General features: G+C 36.8%; 1 protein-coding gene across 2 annotated transcripts in view; it reads right to left on the reverse strand.

Moving 5' to 3' along the window:
* Positions 1 to 775: 775 nt before the first annotated feature.
* The window catches only part of MIGA1 (mitoguardin 1), a 37424-nt gene continuing 19286 nt past the window's right edge, over positions 776 to 18913 (reverse strand). The window contains exons 8-16 of one of the 2 annotated variants that reach the window (XM_082287099.1): positions 15875 to 15975; positions 7664 to 7782; positions 7398 to 7470; positions 6977 to 7063; positions 6755 to 6853; positions 6303 to 6437; positions 5076 to 5129; positions 4311 to 4427; positions 776 to 3972 (exon numbers count right to left, since the gene is read on the reverse strand). In XM_082287099.1, coding sequence (XP_082143225.1) covers positions 3754 to 3972; positions 4311 to 4427; positions 5076 to 5129; positions 6303 to 6437; positions 6755 to 6853; positions 6977 to 7063; positions 7398 to 7470; positions 7664 to 7782; positions 15875 to 15975 — 1004 coding nt within the window. In that variant the 3' untranslated portion in view covers positions 776 to 3753. The remainder of the gene's footprint in view (positions 3973 to 4310; positions 4428 to 5075; positions 5130 to 6302; positions 6438 to 6754; positions 6854 to 6976; positions 7064 to 7397; positions 7471 to 7663; positions 7783 to 15874; positions 15976 to 18913) is intronic. The other variant, XM_082287100.1, reaches the window with a different exon arrangement.

Raw genomic sequence — 18913 nt, forward strand, 5'->3', positions numbered from 1 at the left:
GTTTCCTACATGTTCAGTTGCAAGGTTTCCAGTGCAGAATTTTCTTCCTATCTCTCTTGTATTGTGTCTGCCAGACTGGAGCCTAAATTCCAGCTGGGTTATCAACATTAGGACAGTAACCACATGACCTTAGGCTGTGCAGATCTGAACAACGGCCACCAAAGCTAAAACACAAAACGGGTTTGCCTTTTGAAGGACAGAGGAGGCACTTTCCCCCAGTGCCACCCTCGGGGCAGCCGTACTGAAGCACAGGAGCGGCATCGGGGCTTCCGACTGCCCGGGACACACCCGCTTTCAGCAGATGAACACGTGCAACACATAAAACAAATCTGGGCAGATCAAAGCACGCATACATTGTCCTTCTACCGCAGTGGGGGTTAGACTCTTTATGTCCTGTATTTCATTACTTATATTATTCCATAAAGGAGGTCTTAATCCACAACTGGAGCTCAGTACAGCAGTCTGGCTTGGAAATAATCCTGAAAAAACTCGTCTCTTAAAACCAAGTAGAGAGACAACAGCTTGGCACAGAGCTGTGTGCAATGAAATTGGACAGCCCAAAAGCTGTTCCCATTCAATATTTTTTTCATTTATATAGTAAATTTTGTAATAGTTTTTCTTTTTTCATTTAAAGTTTCAGGATGACTAACTGGTATTGAAATTCCTGCCATATTAAATAATTTTGCATTAGATTTCAAGAACTGTGCAAATTCAAGTTTCAGATACAGTTATATGAGCAACAGTTGTTCCACTGAAATAATTTATTTTATGTACACAGCTGCAGTTCATTTAGGCAATAGAAAGGTCACAAATACTGACACTTGATTTGACACATTTACTTTGATAAAAACCAAACACTACAAAAAGGAATAATAATAATCATTAAGAACACATTTAAAGTAAGATTATTATTACAACTAAATTACAAATGATATAAATATTTGATTCTTGTATAATCCCTATGCATTCAACGTTTCTAATCTTAGGAGTACCATTATGGCAGAAGAGGATGGCTTTTAAATTTAGTTTGTTCTTGTTAGCATGGAAAGTATCATTCAAAACTATCTAAATTTAGAGACTATAAACTAAATTCTGAGTCTGATTATGAATTAACTACAGCAGAACTGCATCACACTATCACTGCTATGGTGCAGCTCTGGCACTTGTTTTTGCAGAGATGGTGCACTTCTGAAATTCTTAAGCCACGATGGCCAGTTATCAACAGATATCCTGTGCACACCTTCCAGCTAAAGGTGCAGGTTGTAAGAGAACTGATGGCAGTTCTGTGTTCCAAGGAGAGAGCCATCTCCCATTTAAACTTCCATCTCTGTCTCTGGAGTTAGTTACATATTCAGAATAGATGAATGTGCTTTAGAGAAAGATCAAAAAAGATCCAGAGACCAAAAGCCTACCCACCTATACCTGCACATTTCCCTATCTCTCTCCTCCCTTCTTTACTGTTTCTCAATTGTTTGTTGGTGGCATCTTATAACAACCAAATCCTGTATTTCTTATTTTGGATGGGAAATACATCAGTTCCATTTCCAATCCAATCCTGTGGACTTTTGAGAGCTCTATGAGTGTACGGAAGTGCTCCGGTTTTAAAGGGACATACATGTTTAAGTCAGGTATTATGAAGTTCTTGCCCATTTTCTAAATATTTTGGTGTTTGATTAGGCCCTGCTTATTCTTCTGTTTAAAAAAATCCTTTCATTTTCAACAGAAGACCAAGTTTCCAGCTTTTACTTTTTTCCAAGTGTCTGGAAACATTTATAATCTCATGTGCAACTCTGGTTTTTCACAGGGGTTTTGTAAATAATACGAAAATCTCAATATACCTTTAATTCTGTGAAAAAGTTCACTTCTGTTTCTCTGTAATGTATGTTAAAGTATAATTTTCTTCATATCATTTTATTAGACCAGATAAATCACAGCAGACGCTTTCCTTTGTTACCTACAGGTCATACATTTGCTGTAGAATATGCCACTTACTCTCTTCCTTCTACTTCCAGCTATTCCTATTGATTCTCAACCCAACAAGACACCTTTACTGTACCACATAATTTCTTTCATAACTTGAAAAAGCTGCCAAAATACAGATAGCTTAAACATACTTATCTGCTCAAAAGTTAAGTGAGATGGGTGAAAAAAACGTCACATGCCTGTATTGAAGACACATTGCAGAGAAAAAAAAAAGCACAGCATGGAGGATGGTGCCAAGCTCAGCAAGTTAAATGGTGGAAATAGGCCAAGAATAGCATTTGGAATTTCTGGTTTATTACATATAGAGTATACTCTTTTCTGTTAAATAAACTATAATCAGTTGGCATTTCACACAAGTAATACGACACATTTTCATCATTTTTGTATTTATAAAATGAGTACAACAAAGGAGCAAAATGTTGGCTTCAGTAAAATCTATGAATTACACAGGCCCTTCTTTTGAATAGCATCCTTTTGGGTTGTGTTTGCAACAGAAGTTGAAATGTTTCTAGTCAAAGTTTGTTTTGATATCCTAGATTTTAACAACATGCTTCTCAAGTATCTGAATATTTGGAATTACTCTGTAATTACTCTGTATTTCTTGTCACAGGATAGATTCTTGTGGGCTGGCTTTTTGTGGCAAAGCATATGTAAGTGCAATTTTAGAGCCTAAACTAACTGTGAAGCATTGCTTCAGTTTACAGATATTCAAAGATTACAGCTCATCACTATTTATTACCTCTGGAACAGGAAAAGCCATTACTGCAAGGTCCCTCATGCCTTCTGAAGGTGCTGTACTCCTATCTGAAGTTCAGGGTTCCATGGCCTGAGCCACAGTTTTACACTGCACACTCCTCTTAAACAGACACCTGATGTCCCACAAGGAAGGGAGGAAGACACAAATAATTTAATAATAAAACACTGCCTTCAATTCTGTTTCATGATTAATAAATCTTATCATACATACTTATTTAAAAATATATTTTGAAATGCTACATATGAACTGAGAATAATATTGGTTCATTTACCACCATATTGCGTAGTAATGGTTTTAGAACAAGGAAGTTTTAAATTAATTGGTGAAGCTAGCATAGCTTTTCAAATATAAATAAGTATTTTAAAACACCTTAGTGATATTTTAAACCAAAATAAAGTAAAAATTGCATACTGGCAGTCATTGCTGCCCAAATGGTGCTTACATTTCCTGCACTGCTCCATTACACTGTAGTACAAAATGGCTGCTTACACCCACACAAATGGAATTCTAGGGCAGGGGCAACATGTTCACTTCTGTGAGTGTGATTACTTTATTGCACGTGTCACATGAACCAGAGACTGCAGATACCCCAGTCAAAACACCTTCTAGATCTAGACACCTAATGATTTGGAGACTCTGCAATGAACATTTTGTACTATAAGCTTTTAAAGGAAACAACTCCATCAGCTTCACTTACAAATTATTTGTGCAAAAGTACAGTATTTCATAAATTAACTTTACCCAAATATTACAGAAAAAAGCTTTGGGATACATGAAATATAAATACAGCGACAGCTGAGCTGCAAAATTAATTTAGGTATATACAGTAATACACTCCCCAGTTCTTCTCACAGATGTACATTTAACCTCCCTGAGTCCTTTTCCATACTTAGTGACACGATGCACTCCCAGATGCTTGCTCAGTAACAGCCACAGTAGCTTCAGCATTAGAGAAAAGGCAGGACAAGAGCACATCTATGTGCCCTCCCTGTCATTTGCCAGGGGTTTTAAGTTTACTGTACTTTTGCTTCTAGAAGCCCACTGGCCATGACAGGCCCGTGGCCACTCACACAAGCGCCGACGTGTCTCAGGGAGTCTGCCCCAAGATACGCCAGCAGCAGCTCCGTGTGGCGGATCAGCAGCTGGGTGAGGTCTTCAGCCAGGCTCTCCATAGTTGAGTATCTCACCTTTTCAAAATCAAAAATGTCTTTGAGGAAGAAAAGCACTTGATCCTAGTGGGGGGGTGAAAAAAGGAAAAACTCGTATTCAGTTACAAGAAGGAAAAAAAGTATGCAATGCTAACAGCTCTTTCTTTAACGTGTTCCCTAAAAGCATCCAATTATGTATTATTGTGGTGCTAAGACAGAAGTGTGCTAAAACAGGCTTTGCAAAACAGTTCCTGGCTTAAAACACTTATATGAAATTACTTATTTCTCATGGTTTCTTACCGTTAGCCTTAATTTTAGGAAAATGCAAATGTATGTTAATGAATAAGATCTTAATTTATTTTAATCAGAAAGAATTTTTTTTTTTAATTTAGAAAAGTGGTAATTAAAAGAAAGTTGCAAACCTTGAAGAAGCAGCATAGGTCATACAGGGAATTTCTAGGGCCCAAAAAGCCCCAGGCCAAAACAGGGCTGATATGTTCACATATAGCATAGAAATGTGCAAAAAATCCATCAGGCACCTAGTGATGTAAAAATTGTAGACAAAAGTCACACAGTAAATTTAGTATAAAGCTCTACTACTTAGCATTAAGTCTTCATAAAATCCTAACACTTCCCTCCTTGGTCTAATAAAATCTTCCAAAGGTAAGGTGCTGTAGCACAGAGGATTTCCACTGAGCCCCTTCACAGAGAGGTCAGGATGCAGAAGAGGCTGAGGGGAGGCTGCAGCAGAATTCCTGCTGCTGGTGAGGAACACGGTGCTTCAGGCAGGTAACAGGGCAGGACTGAACGTGATTTAGGTTTGGGGATCATGCAGGGAGATGGGGCTGAGAATCCCAGCACAAGCAGGTGAGATACAAGACTCATGACCTTGGTGTGCAGAAGTCTGAGATCTGTGTGTGGGGCAGGAAGTCAGAGAAGGGAATGACACCAGCACTGACTGGACCTAAACTAGGTTGAAAATCTTTCAGTTAAGACTTTTTGCTAAAAAAAACGTATTAGGGCCCAGGAGCTAAACTTCTACAACTGGCAAACCTCTTGTCTAAACTAACAAGTCCACAGGACTGAGGGTTGATCATTCATTTATTTTGCCAAAGCTACAAAAAGAACTTAAAATTCTTAGGAGACAATCAGTATCTTTGTTCCATATAATTTGAAGGGCAACTTACCTTCATTTGCTGTCTTTTTTGTTTCAGTACTGACCAACAGCTTGAAGCCACAGCCTAATTGTAAAAGGAAAAAACAAAGCAAGCCCCAAATCATTTTCCATCTCAAAAGAACTCATCTGCAGAATACTGTACTTCTATATTCTGTATTTTTGGGACATGTATTTTCTTCAGTTTCAATCCTGTGATAACACAAAGTTTAAAACTATAAAACAACAGCTGATATAAATAACCAAATTTATATGTAGTTCATACTTGCTATTCCAGATCCATCTTTGCAACATTTCCGTTAGTTAAATCCAAAGGCAATTTGGCATCTGCTTTTACAGCTACCACAGTTAGCAACACTCCTTGGGTTTAAGTGAGGACCAGTCTCATATACTAAAGTGTGTGCTCAGACATAAGAAACTATTTTAGATATTAAGTGGCATGTGAAAACACTGAAATGTACTTTTTCATTTTAGCAAAAACATTCTTGCAATAGCTTCAGATTCAGCTATGGAGTTTTGTCCAAATATGGACCTGTGAAATACAATATACCAATATCAGTACTGGGCTTTTTCCCCTCCAAGCCTCTAACTATCCTCATCTGATCCTCCCTCAGTACTGCAAAGAGAGTTTAATACAGACAAAGCACAATGTTCCATATAACTACAAAAATATATTAATGTTACTTTTTTTTTCCTCTAGAGCGGGTATTTCAATTGAAAAATAAAAATAAAAGAAAAGCTGGCAGTTTACAGATAAAAATGGATGAAATTACAGTAGTTTCTGTACCAGCTGACCATGGCAGTAGCCTGTGTCTCTAACAGAGGGACAAGATCTATTTGGCAAATAAACAGGCACATGTGAAAAATCATCAATTGTAATCAACAGTTGAATGTCTGCACTGTATTAATTTACTTTTGTTTCCTTGCAACTTTGTCCCTTATTGCTAAATCTCTGGTCTATGAACCAAAACCTGGATCTGATGTCTACGATGTGGCTAACAGAAACTTCCATTTTAAAATTCTACTTCCTCAGAGAAAGGAAGGACAAGTTAAAGTATTTTCTCCAATACATTCAATCATTCTCTGTTTTGGGCCCAGACTTGTAACTTTTAAATTGCTATTATGAAAAACCTGATAATACACTCTGTTAAACTTTTTTGAGGAAGATCTCATGCACATACTCAGTACATTGCAATGTACTCCAGATCAATTAGTATGATAATTACACATGAATACTTACTGTTTCTTTGAAAGAGGAATTTAACCAGCGGTTATTTACTACATTCTGTATAGATATTGGTGGATTTTCTAAATCTTCAAATGAATCCATTAATATGAAGTCCAGAACAACATCATAAAAATTCAGATTTTTCACCTATGTTAAATGAGAACATGATTTAAGTAACCTAATTTCTCTTTCAGCAGTGGAATTCAGCATGCATCATATTCTAATGCTGTATTAACATGTAGATTTGTAATTGTTTTTAATGAATATTAAAAATACTTTGTCACTAAAGGAGAAGTTTAAAAAAAAGTGTGGTTTCTGGTACTAAACTAGTGAATGCCATTTCTCAAAACCAGCAATATAAACAATAAAGAGTTGCCTTTCCCACAATTCTGAACTGTAAAAATTTATTTTTAGATCCTGTGGCATTAGTAAGGGTAAAAGCACTTTTCAGAAATGCAACTCACTCCTCTAGCAGCAAGTTCCATTTCAGTATTATCCCAGTGATCTGTTTGTTCCAAAAAATATATCATTTCATCAAAGACATCTTCAAATTTCTTTGGATTCTGTAAAGTAAAAGCAATGAGTATCAAGCAAATATAAAAAGAGATATAGTTTATTTTCCCTGGACAATGAAGTCTGGTAGAAGTTACATAAACAACAAAACGTTGGTAATAAAAGGTTTTTACCTTTCGTGCTTTCACAATTAAAGCAGACAAAATTTTCCTTCCACTTTCAGCAAGAAATATTCTGTTTGCTGTTTCTGAAAGAATTATCTAGAAAAGGGTTCAGAACACATAGACATGTTCATTCACAGGTTATACTAAGTGACCTTAAACTTTTCAGTCAAATTCCATATAATTATCACCTCTAGTATAGTTGGCAAGTTCCTAATAAGCCTTGGGTGCAAAGGTTCCAAAGCTAATCATAAAATTGGGACTCCTGCAAATACATCTCATTTTAGAATTATAAAAATGTAAAAGCAACAAGAAAATATTTAAATACAGATTACCTTATAAAAGTGCTTGCACAACAAGTAACATTCAGTTTCAATGCCAGGTACTTTAGTTTAGGCTTAGCAAGACAGATAAATCACTCCTTACTGTTTACCTGAAAAGCTTGTCGAATACAATGAAGCTTAGCAAGGAAGTCACTGTCTCCTAAACATTCAAACATTTCGGTCCTATGTAAAATAGAAAAGTTTTTAAAGACCTTTAAAAAAAGAAGCACAAGAATATCCATCTAAGTCTAATTCCTAGAAAAAATACCTAGAACAAGTAACTTCTAAAAAGTGATTTCTAGATAGAACAGTTAACTTTAATTCTTGCTTTTCTTGTAAATAGCAAGTCTATTCTTAAATAGACGTAAATTGATACCTTAACACCCGTGAATAAATTTTGCCTTCTTCTGCCAAGTGCATGGCTTCTTCATACAAGGGGCAGTGGCAAAGGGAATCCAGACCATATGTGCTACGAACTTCTCTGTGCTCTGAAAGCTGAAAAAAATTTTTTTTGAAGTTCATTAAAGAGCTTGCTGACAAAATTTTTGTAAAGATAAAATTCAAGAAGTTTTCCTGATGTTCTACTGAAAGATGCATCCTTTTCTGCATCTGCTTAAAACAAAGGGGTAAAATTCAACAAGTGAACAGAACAGATACACCAGGTCATAAGACTTAACTTTATAACTCTTAAAATCTGAAAGCTACAGTTTAAAGCTTCAAAACTTTAGTTAACAAAATAAAGGCAGCTTACTTTTGTGTTTAATTTGCCTAGCTAAGTTTTTGAATTGTCTAGTTAAGTCTATTGGGTGTCAAAGCTGTTAAAAGAAAATAATTGCTAAGAGACAAAGTACAGAATGATTACACCATGCAAATCTTTAGGAAGCTGGAAATAGTAACATCCTCCTACCCCTGTTTGTAAATAAGTCTGCCAGTTACCAAAGCACATTGTATAAACCACGAGCATTCAGCATTTTATATTACAGGCTCCCTAAAAGGTTTTCATTATTGGCACTTTTAATTCTATGGTTATCATATAAACAAACATGAACTTGTAGACATTTTTAAAGAAAGAAAAAACCAAAATCAGATCAATAAATCAAAGCATATAAATAATAGAGAGAACTCCTGTTTACAGGGTATCGTATTTAATTCACAAAACAATGTCTAGCTACAAGTTCACTATAAACATTACATCATATTATTAAGGATCAGAAAAGAAAACGTGATGTTTACACAGTTTAGTTAATGACCAGAAAATTAATTCTAGCTTTTTGATTGGTTTTGTTTTTTTGTTTTTTTGTTTTATTCCAAAATCCTGCATGGGGCAAACAAACCTGTGTTTCTAGGCTATTAAAACTGAGCATAGAAACATCTTTAAAAATAACTCTCAAGGTAATGGAACTATGTATAAGGTTAATCTCTATCTTAGAATGATTTTAAAAAGTCACATTGAAGTATTAACTTTATGTTAAACCTCTATTAAAATTTTCAAGTAAATACATGCTGAGCAGCTTGTCCTGGCACTGAGGCCATACAGCCAAGTGCTGGCTGAGACTCCACAAAGCCACGAATCCATATAATCCCAGTGTGCCTTCTCCACACACTCCAGCTGAGCCCATTGTAGCCACAAATGTTTGGCCAGGTCGGTTTTCCTGCTAAAGGAGAGTATAAACACTTGCCAATACCTGCTTTTGTGCGTGGAAACATTTAAGCACACAAAAAAGTTCGAGATTTCAGTACAGAGCTGGTGTTCAGAAGTATCACACACTGTTAGATAATGTTTATTTGCTGGAACTTTCACTGGGGTTTTTTTAATCACTCATACCAGTATCCTTTTACTGTTGGCAAATACATACAATTCCTTCCATAAATTGTCAGGTTCCATTTTAAATTGATTTTTTTGGCTAAAAGCACCTACCAACACCAAGCCAACCCCTCCTCTCCCCCCTTATTTCTCTAAAGATTTCTATAGGCTGCTTGAATTCAGACTCGAATGACAAGACCACAGCTAGAGAGTAAGTGAAAAGAACTTTTAAGGTCAACAAAATATACTTAAATGAGTAATGTCCACTTTCAGAATTCATCTAAGTTTGGAAGTACTTCCAATCTAAAAGTATGTGTTTGCTTATAAGCTGTTTTATTGGAAGAACAGGGTAGAAAAGCTGAATTCCTGAAGGAGACCTACAGCTATTAAGACCAAAGATTTTTTTTCAGTTTAACAATATTAATCATAGCATCTAAATGTGTTTTGGATTTGCTAATTTAAAAAGTCCCCCTGAAAATTTCTGTTCTTATTAAAAAAAGAAAGCTACACAGCTTTTAACTGAAAATACACAGGATGCAATAATTTAACAACTGGAAGAAGCAGGAGTATATTGATTTATTTCAGATGTAAAACATGAATACACACACAGACACACACATATAAATACATAGTGTAATAGCTAGAACAGGTATAAACAAAAAAAAGTGAAAAACCTTTACTCCAGAATTCCTTTTTCTATGTTATGGTTAAGGAAGTATTAACTGTGGAACAATACATACATATTTTCCAAAGTAAAGACCAAACCAGAACACAACACATATGCTAATTTATTTACCTGATCCAGCTATTACTGAAGCCATAAAACATTCCATATACACTATTTCATTTGCAAATAATGGGAAGAAACAGGTTGTGAACACATGTGCACTTTGTAAACAGCTGCCCCTCTCTTAATTTCTGTGGTAAAAGGGATTACATTAAGTTTTTACTAATGAACTTCAGGCAAATCACCTTTTTCAGATATTTAGGAAACTGACTGAGTGTGACTGAATTAGGACTGGTGATTTCTACAGTTAGATGCAGGTAACCTTCATCTGCTGCCAGCACCTAAGCTGATGACACCTTTATACATGAAGATGGCTGATCATTGCCTTTGTGGTCACAGATTAGCACAGGGACTGATACCTGGGAACTGGGTGAGGCCCTGGATTGTATTTAGCTTTTTTAAAAAAACCCCAGCAATTCCTCTTATGCTAACAGATGAAATAAAATAGCTGTGTTACTGCTGTGCTGTGTATTATTGAGCTCAAATGAAGAAAGCAGTTAAATCAACCGGCTGCTAAGCAGGAGGGAACTAACTGTTCTTCCCCTGAGAAGATGATTTTGATTACAGGTTGAAGTTCCAACAAATAATATTTGCAAAGGGGGAGAAAATTCCTCTACCACTGACTTCTCTTTGCATGCAAAAAGTGAAGGGGAGGAAAAAGCAAACAAACTGAAAACCAGAAACTAAAAAGACCTCTTAAATTTAACTAGAAAAGGTAATTCCAGACAAGCTCTGAAGTTGCACCATTAATGCTCCTGGAGTCATAATGGAATTTCTTTTGATGCTTTCTAGTATTTAAAAATATTTCTCTATATGAATATTTTACATGTAGACATAAACAGTATATAGATATAACAATATATAGATGTAACATAGATTATTATGCTTTAAATGGTCTTTCAACCAGTAATGGCCATTCTTTGAGATTAAATAAGGTGAAAGCTTGCCTACATGAACACCCTGCTTCAAAATAAAACTAGTTAAAGATGATCTGTAAAGATACATCCATATTTCTAACATAGAAGAGTTCAGCTATTAGGAAAATTCACAAATCATATTCAATGTTTAACAAAATGCAAAGCATACATTTTCTAGATAGAAAATGATAGAAGATGACATCAAAAGGAAAATGAACTCTTTGTTGTAAAAGTCTCTGAGGACATGCTACCTTTAAGGAAAGAGGTGGGCAGAAAGCTTAGTTTTCAATTAGATGGCTCACTGTAAGTACCTTATATAAATTGGCATGTGTTCATGATGTTTATTCAGGTACCTGCTTTTTATCCCACTATGTACCCCTAAGCACCATGTAACTTTCCTCTAGAGGGCTTCAGCATTACTCAGAGTTATGAGAAAGCTCCAGCATTCCACATCTTGGCATCACAGGTAAGTTGGACACTTGAAAGCTCCCCGAGTCCTTTCCTGCCATTCTGTAGTGGTCACTTCTGTGCACAGCCAGTGCCACTTTGAGACTCTTCACACATCTCTAGGGATGACAAGGAGCTCCATCACAGCTACCAACAGTGCTGGTAGCTGCCAGGAACACAGAGGCTTGTGATGATGGACCAGATGTGCCAGCCCCATAATGTCTGTCACTTCCTCAGTGTCATGGGAGGTACACGGTAATATGAAAATACAGACAAAGAAGAGATAAAAGATGATTGACACTATAGCAGCAATCTCATCTTGTAAGGCTTTCTTTCTACCCATTCCAGGCTCAAGAAAGAGAGAGAAGTAGGTGACCACCACAAGGACATTTATGATGACCTGCAGTGGATACCTAAGTTCATTATGTTGAAATAACATGTACGTCTTCAAAACTCCAAAGCTTGAAATTCTAATTTGTGTCTAAGCTTGCAGGGCTGCAGAGCAGCCTCTGAAGATTACAGCATGGATATTGTTCAGATGCTAATCAGTTTTCTCTGGACAGTTCAGCTTTAGGGCTGTACCTGCAGTAAAGACATGCTGAAATCATTGCTCTAAAGCATTAAACCTTTGCCACTTGCATTCGTTTTTAAGTCTGGGATTCCCTGACTGCTTTGGTTTAACAAACAGGCTCAGTACTCTTATTTGCCACCCACAAGTTGTTTCTTAATAAATAGAAAAAATTCTCAGCTGTGCATCAAGACCTTGTTGACTACCAAAATAACCACCTACATGAATGTAACAAAAATAAACAAGGCTAGATCTTTTAGGAATTCTTGCTTGCTTCCCCTAATAGAGAGGTCACTTTACTGGCACATTCAGCATTCCTTACATTCTGAGAAATTATGTTTACCCTATATTTAAAAAGTAGATGATGGTCTCTTTAAAAGACAAAGACATTCAGAGAAAATATTTCCTTAAAAAATGTAAGTAGCTTCAGGACGAAAGTGAAACATGTTCTGGGAGTTGGAAGATGTGATGGTGATTAGTAACTAAAATGTTTGAGATGGCTTTTTAATAAACTGAAATGATGAAGTGATGTGTTCCACCTAAGGTTTGGAAGAAAACAGGAAGGCTGTTACTGATAAAAAGCAGCTAAGTCTTTATTCACAAATCTAAAAATATCCCAAGCCTTGGACTGAGTCAACATTTTAACAAGGAAAGCAGTTTATTTGATAATAGACCTACAGATTCAGTACTGGTCAACATAAGAAAATAAGACATGATAAATGCATGTGCACTGACAATGAAGAGGCAGCAACAAAGCTCACTGCCAGGGAGAGCAGGAAAGAGGTTCTGTTAGGAAGATGGAAAAGAAGCCAGAACAGAGAGGGCAGAGGCCTTTATCTGGCACACTCACTGCTGTATTGTTGCCAAAGGTGGCAGCTATTTTGATCACAGTAAATGGGAAAGAAAGACTATGAAAAGTATACTAACCCTCATCAACACAAGCTGATGGCAGCCGGGTTCAAATGGGGAATACCATTATTTATCACAGTAGTAGTATTAATAACTTAATTAGGGCAAATAGTTGTGTTTACCATCCCTTCTTGCAGTGCTTCTAGAGCCTAAGTGTGTTTAAGAATAGGAGTCTGTCTGGTCATGGGGATGGCAACTGTGGCTAAACTGTCTTCATAAGGATTCAGGCACCTGTGTATCGTAGCTGTCCAGACAGGCACAAGTCTGTATGGGAAATCATCAAATGAGTGATCCCCAGCATCCTCTTGATCACCAGCCATAGCCAAGATGAAGTTTTGGCACACCCTCCTGCTATCTTGTAGAACTCATCAAAAGGGCACGTGATGCAAACCCCACCAACTGTCCCAGTTTTGTACAGCTCTTTCCTATATTTTGGTCTAATATAACACAGCATGACATTTTTGTTGCCTCCTAATCAGTATCCCTATCAATTTCCATTCAAGTATCTATCTGTGTCTTGTTTTATGACCATTCTCTCTCCTGCAGGCAGGGAGCTAAATTTGACCTGACTGTGTGTCAGCACTGAAACACGAACAGTTTCCAGTCTCCAAAAATCAGAGTCACACAGAATACTTAGTCCTGCTCTTTGGGACAGGATGCAGTGTAGAAGGAAGCCAAGGAACTGTCAACACCCAGCTTGCAGTGTGATGAGGCCACAAAAAATGGTGCCACGTTCTAATTTCCTGGAAGGTGAAATTACTAATTCCAGTAGGGCATAATCACAGAGCAGTATAAACACACATATGAATTTCAGATTTAAAAACTTTGCTAAATGTTTCTATCAGGCAATGGAGTTTAGGACAGTTACTAATATTGTCACTGGAATCAGGGAACTTGATGAAAGAACAACTGCCTTATCTGGCCCTTAGGTGAGACAAAGTCAAAGCTGGAAAAGCCTCAGACCTCTTAGCCTAAACTAAAACATTCCACTATTTTCCTAGTGCAAGAACAAACGAAAAGACAAAAGTAGATAAGCAAGAGGAAGCTACTCGAGATCATCATGTCTAGAATAAAAGAATCTGTTTTGTCAATTCTAATCCAGTTAAAGCAATTACTGTTCTCTACTAATAGCTGAATACACTGGGAAGTAGTTGTTGCTCCTTCTCATTGCCATAACGTGAAGCATTTCCCCACCACACATCCTCCTGAGGATGGACAAAATATTAAATCAAGGTAAGAGTGTTTTTGTACGAGAACACCAATTCACAGCTTTCTTTACCCTGCACTACACAATGATGCCCTGTAGCTACAACTACAGAGTTAACTGATCCTGTAGTTTAAGCCTAGTGGATCCTATTTAATCCAGAACACTGACGGTGCTCTGATTCTAACACCAAACTGGAAATTGTTCATGTTCTATTAATCATCAGGACTTCTGTCACCTAAAAATTTCACTAGATTATTCAATAAAATCTGAGAAAAGAGAGTTTGTTCTTTTGGCAAAGGATAGAACAGCTGGAAAGGAAGAGAAAATCTTCATAACTTTGTCCTGGAAGAACAAGTTGACAGAAGTGGCTTTGAGGTATCAAAATGTGGAGAATATCTCCAGGATACTTAAAGACAATTACATTTCCAATTTTGACTCAAATATTTTTTAGCAGATATTGGGACAACATAGCTTCAGGAGAGGATGATGATTTCACTGAGGTAATACATCCTGGGGCTTTCTGTTTGCTTGGTTGGTTGGTTGGTTCTGCGTTTTTTTTAAGCCAAGCAGCACAAATGAGCACAAGGGATTGTTCCCATCTTCACATACTTGCAAAAACACTATGAAAGTTCATTGGGGAAAAAAAGAAAGATAAAAAGTGTACAAACTATAACGGTTTACAGCTCCTCTCATGAGCTGGTAGAGTTGAAGCAAGCTTGAATTGTGGTCTTGTCCAAATTACAGCAAAGAGTAACCAGTCTCTATGGATACAATCCTTGTTAGGAATGGATGCTAGGCATCACAATTTAATGTGAAATAGTAAATCAAGGTAATTGTGTTATGGAAAAACAAACCCTATAATAGACAGTCAAAACAATTGCAAAGAATGTGTGTGCAATTCTCTCTTTTTGCAACTGACTTTAGTAGCTTAGTTGTAGTGTATACATGAGAGCAATATCTATGACAAAATGGATCTATTGAGGCCAACTGCCTCTCCTGTTTTTTGGAGAAGAGTATTTTCAAGATCACTTTAGCTCCCCAGAGACTAGAGAAGGAGATATTCCTCATTCAAGTAAGTGTGTCACTGCTTATGAGTCTCTTTCAAATACTTCAAGGGAGCTGTAGCAGACTTCAGCTAAAAGGCAACGTCCTGTTACCCAGAGATTATTATGCATCCTTTGTGCTCTTATCCCAGAGGATTAGATCCAGCAACAGGAAGTATATTATGTTGTTAAGGGAGCTTCCCAGTGTGGAGTCAGGAGGCTCCCAGGCAGTCCCACTCCACCTCCAGGGACTGTCACAGCTGGGACTGAGGCCCCTTCCCAGTGGTGGCTCCAGGGAGCTGTGGGGTCCCCGCTCAACTCCCCGCACACCCACACAGCCAGACAAGCTTTCCCCACCAGCCCGGCCCAGGGCTCCCAGAACAGAGTCTCAGACCTCTGGTTCCTGCTAAGTGATTTAATCATGGTGCAACAACAGAGTAACAGCTCAAACTGGTGCCTCCATATTGTGCATGAAACATGCTAAAACAGGTAGCTGTCAATTTCTAATAATTTCCTCTTAAAAAAACCCCCCATGTCCAAACAATACAAAGCCTTCTTCATACATCTTTATAGTATGGCAAAGCAATAGGAAAAAAGAACAGGAAGATATAATCATGGTGGAAAGAACTACTACAGCCTTAAGTGACTGCTTTTTCACTCATGAAAATGTGATATATTTTTCAAAAGCACCTTCCATTTAGGAGGAGTTGGGGATGCATTGTGCCAGTGTACCAAAAAAAAAAAAAAAAAAAAAAAAGCTGGTTCCAGCTAAGCCTGAAAAGCTCCTTTTTTCCTGTAAGAGAAATATATTTTGCTTATAATGATTAGCAAAAAAATAGGATTCTTCTGTTCACTGTTCAAATAGATCAACAAATCTTTACAAAAGCAATCTTTAAGAGTCTTACCTCAGCTGTGGAAACAAAGGAGTCCGTGGACGCAATGCTTAATGTATCTCGAAGGCAGAAATCATCCGCATTATCCTTTACAGTAATGTCTGTATTTTTATCTTTAAAATTAAAAAAATGAGTTTATTAGACTATCAGAGCATTCCCTTTACGTCTTGAAAATGTGTTTCATGTATACTTTAACACAGTATCTCATTTAGAAGGCACAACATTATACTACTATAAGAGTAAATTCTTTTATGACCCACTAATACATGTAAAGGTGAGGGGGTTTTTCTGTCTTTAAAGTAGATTTTAAAATATCATCCACAATGAACTGGAAGAAGAAAAAAAGACTTGGCCAAGGTTTTTGCCTTTTCTTTTACAGACCTCTGAAGATGTCTCTATCTTATGATATTACTTTGCTATATTGATCTAGACCCTCTGTTAAGCTTTTGACTTGGCTGTGTTATGTAACACTACTCAATGTCCTTGTCATCAAGAAATAGTGTTCTAAATAAAAGTTCATTAATAAAAACAACATCCCCAAGTTTTAGTTTCACTTGAACTTGTTTCACTTTCTACGTCTCATGCCTTTTTTCACTTGCTGGTTCTTCAGGAGAGCAAGTGAAGCTTTTAATCTTCACTACATCCTCTTTCCTCAAAAAGCTTCTCCCTTGAAATAACATATCCAGAAGGATTTCCTACAGTACCACAATTCTTAAATAACTGGTTTTTTTCTTAAAATCATCTGCAATACAGTTTCTCTCAGTTCTGCTTCATTTTATTCTCAGATTTCAACTGTTGCACTTCTTAGATCGTTTGGTTTTCACCATATAGAAACACTTTTCACAGAAGGATTAAATTCATAAGTCAGTAAGTCAGACTTTGGCTTGATGTTACCCATCCTATGTTCCCAGTAGAGCAGATGCATTTATTTTGGGTTACTTTACCTTCAGACATTACACATGTGTTCCTAAAAGTCTGTTTTATCTCTAAGAGTCAGCAGCAACCAGCTACCCAATGTCATCCAGACCTGTTGCTAGGGCAATACTTCATTAAAAACACCATTACATAGTGAAGTGGCCAAATGCCAATTTACTGGGACGGTTTACTCATCACTTGAAATGCTACAAAGCCACATTGCTTAACTATTACTTTGGTGGTTGTTATGATTTTATTAGTTACAGACTTGGAATGACAGCTCAAAAACTGCACAGAACAAATATCTGTCTTTGGGAATATTCACTGAGGGAAAAAATTATTCAAAGTTTGGACAAAGCTTTTACTAGAGTGAGTTAGGCAAATTGTAATCACGACTTCACCAATATTCACATGAAGTCTGATTTTTTCAGTTCATTCTTACTAGTTCTTTCTTTTGACCTCTTAAAACCAAGAGGAAAAGTACTGCAGCTTCCAAGTCGGTTGAGAAACAATCACACATTGGAATCTGAAATGCTGGAACAGAAAACTAAACTGTGGTTTGTAAAGCACTAGCTTGAGGTCTGCTTAAGAGTAGATGGGTAACATGATGTTTCTTTCTTTTTTCTAGCTCATGATTTGCATTACCTCTCTTCTAATATTACATCAGATGATTTTCCAATATCACTTTTTCACATAAAAGTTGCTGAAACTGCAATAATACTGTTAGACCCAGGGTAGTACAGGAATCTATAGTCTGGCTGCAGATTTTTAGGCTCTCCTTTTTTCAGCCTCTCCTTTTGCCTAAGCTGCTTTTACTGTTATATGTGAGTTTACAGCTCAATAACAAGAACATATCCCCAGACTGATTCTAAATTATTTAACTCTGGGTTATGTGGTTGATTACATATAAATGGGTATAATGCTATTTAACTAAAATTTATTCCACACACATTAAAAAAAAATTTTAAATTCGTGTAAATGAAGGAACCACAGCCCAGAACAACACAGAATCAGGGGCTCTTCCAGAGATCTTGCATTCAGCCTGTTATAGACTACATGAAGGTCTAGAGTTAATGAAATTTTGACTAAATCTATCTTTGTTGAAAAATTCATACTTCCAAGTTTTCTAATAGGGCCTAAAACTATGACCAAGCCAGTATGTTTTTAACATTTTAGTTAGTTAAATATGGAATATCTGTGGTTTTTACTCAAAGAAAATTCTCACTGCTACAGAAAAAGACATGAAATTTGCATGTTATGAGGAAAAAAAAAGATTAAAAACAAGGTTGGTATTGCTGAGTGAAATAATGCCTTTGGTAAGTGATATGTGCACACAAAGTACAGCCTCCCTAAAGAAAACACAACAGCCTTGTCAGCTATTTCTGACTCTGGCCACCACCACCCTAATACCCTAAAATATCCTTAGCCAAGCAGGTGCTTATCAATACCCATGCTGTGAAGAGAGCACGCTATTACGAAAATTCACTATGGAATTTCACTAGGGTGAAAATTAAGTTACAGCTGGAGTACATACCATGCAAGTACCAGCAGAACATTCTTAGACACAAGAACATGAAAAAAAGAGACAGTGGCACAAAGAGACTCCTGGAATGAACAGCTGCAAGAGGAACTCACCCACCAGTGCCTGCAACTGCTCACACACTCACCCCCGGTTCTTAGAGATTCTAATAACTTCAGGAAGGGAATACTACCAAGTATGTGAGCTTCAAATATACTTTACTTATTTGAGGAGCCAAGGAGTTATTTTGGGTTCACTCATATTTGTAAAGAGGATGAAGTAGAGTTTCAGATGTTACCATCATGGCTCTTGGTTGTAGTGCCTTAAAATGCATATGTGGTCCTTAAATTAAAGTATTTAAAAAATGGAACAATATGTAGGACTGTTAAAGCTTATTAAATTAATCCTAGCTTTATAAGGTTTTGCAAACAACTATCTATTAAACAAGACTAAAAATAATAAAAAAACAATACCAGAACCAAGATATTTTCACATCTATCCACAAAGTACTGATCTAGAATAATTATTTGTCTTTGCTCTGGTAGGTTTTCACAGTAAGACAGAGCACAAAGCTAAACCCCTAAACTCTCAGAGCAAAATCTGACCTTCATAACTGC

This window comes from Coloeus monedula (genome assembly GCF_965178545.1).
Source record: "Coloeus monedula genome assembly, chromosome: 9".
Classification (NCBI taxonomy): Eukaryota; Metazoa; Chordata; class Aves; order Passeriformes; family Corvidae; genus Coloeus; species Coloeus monedula.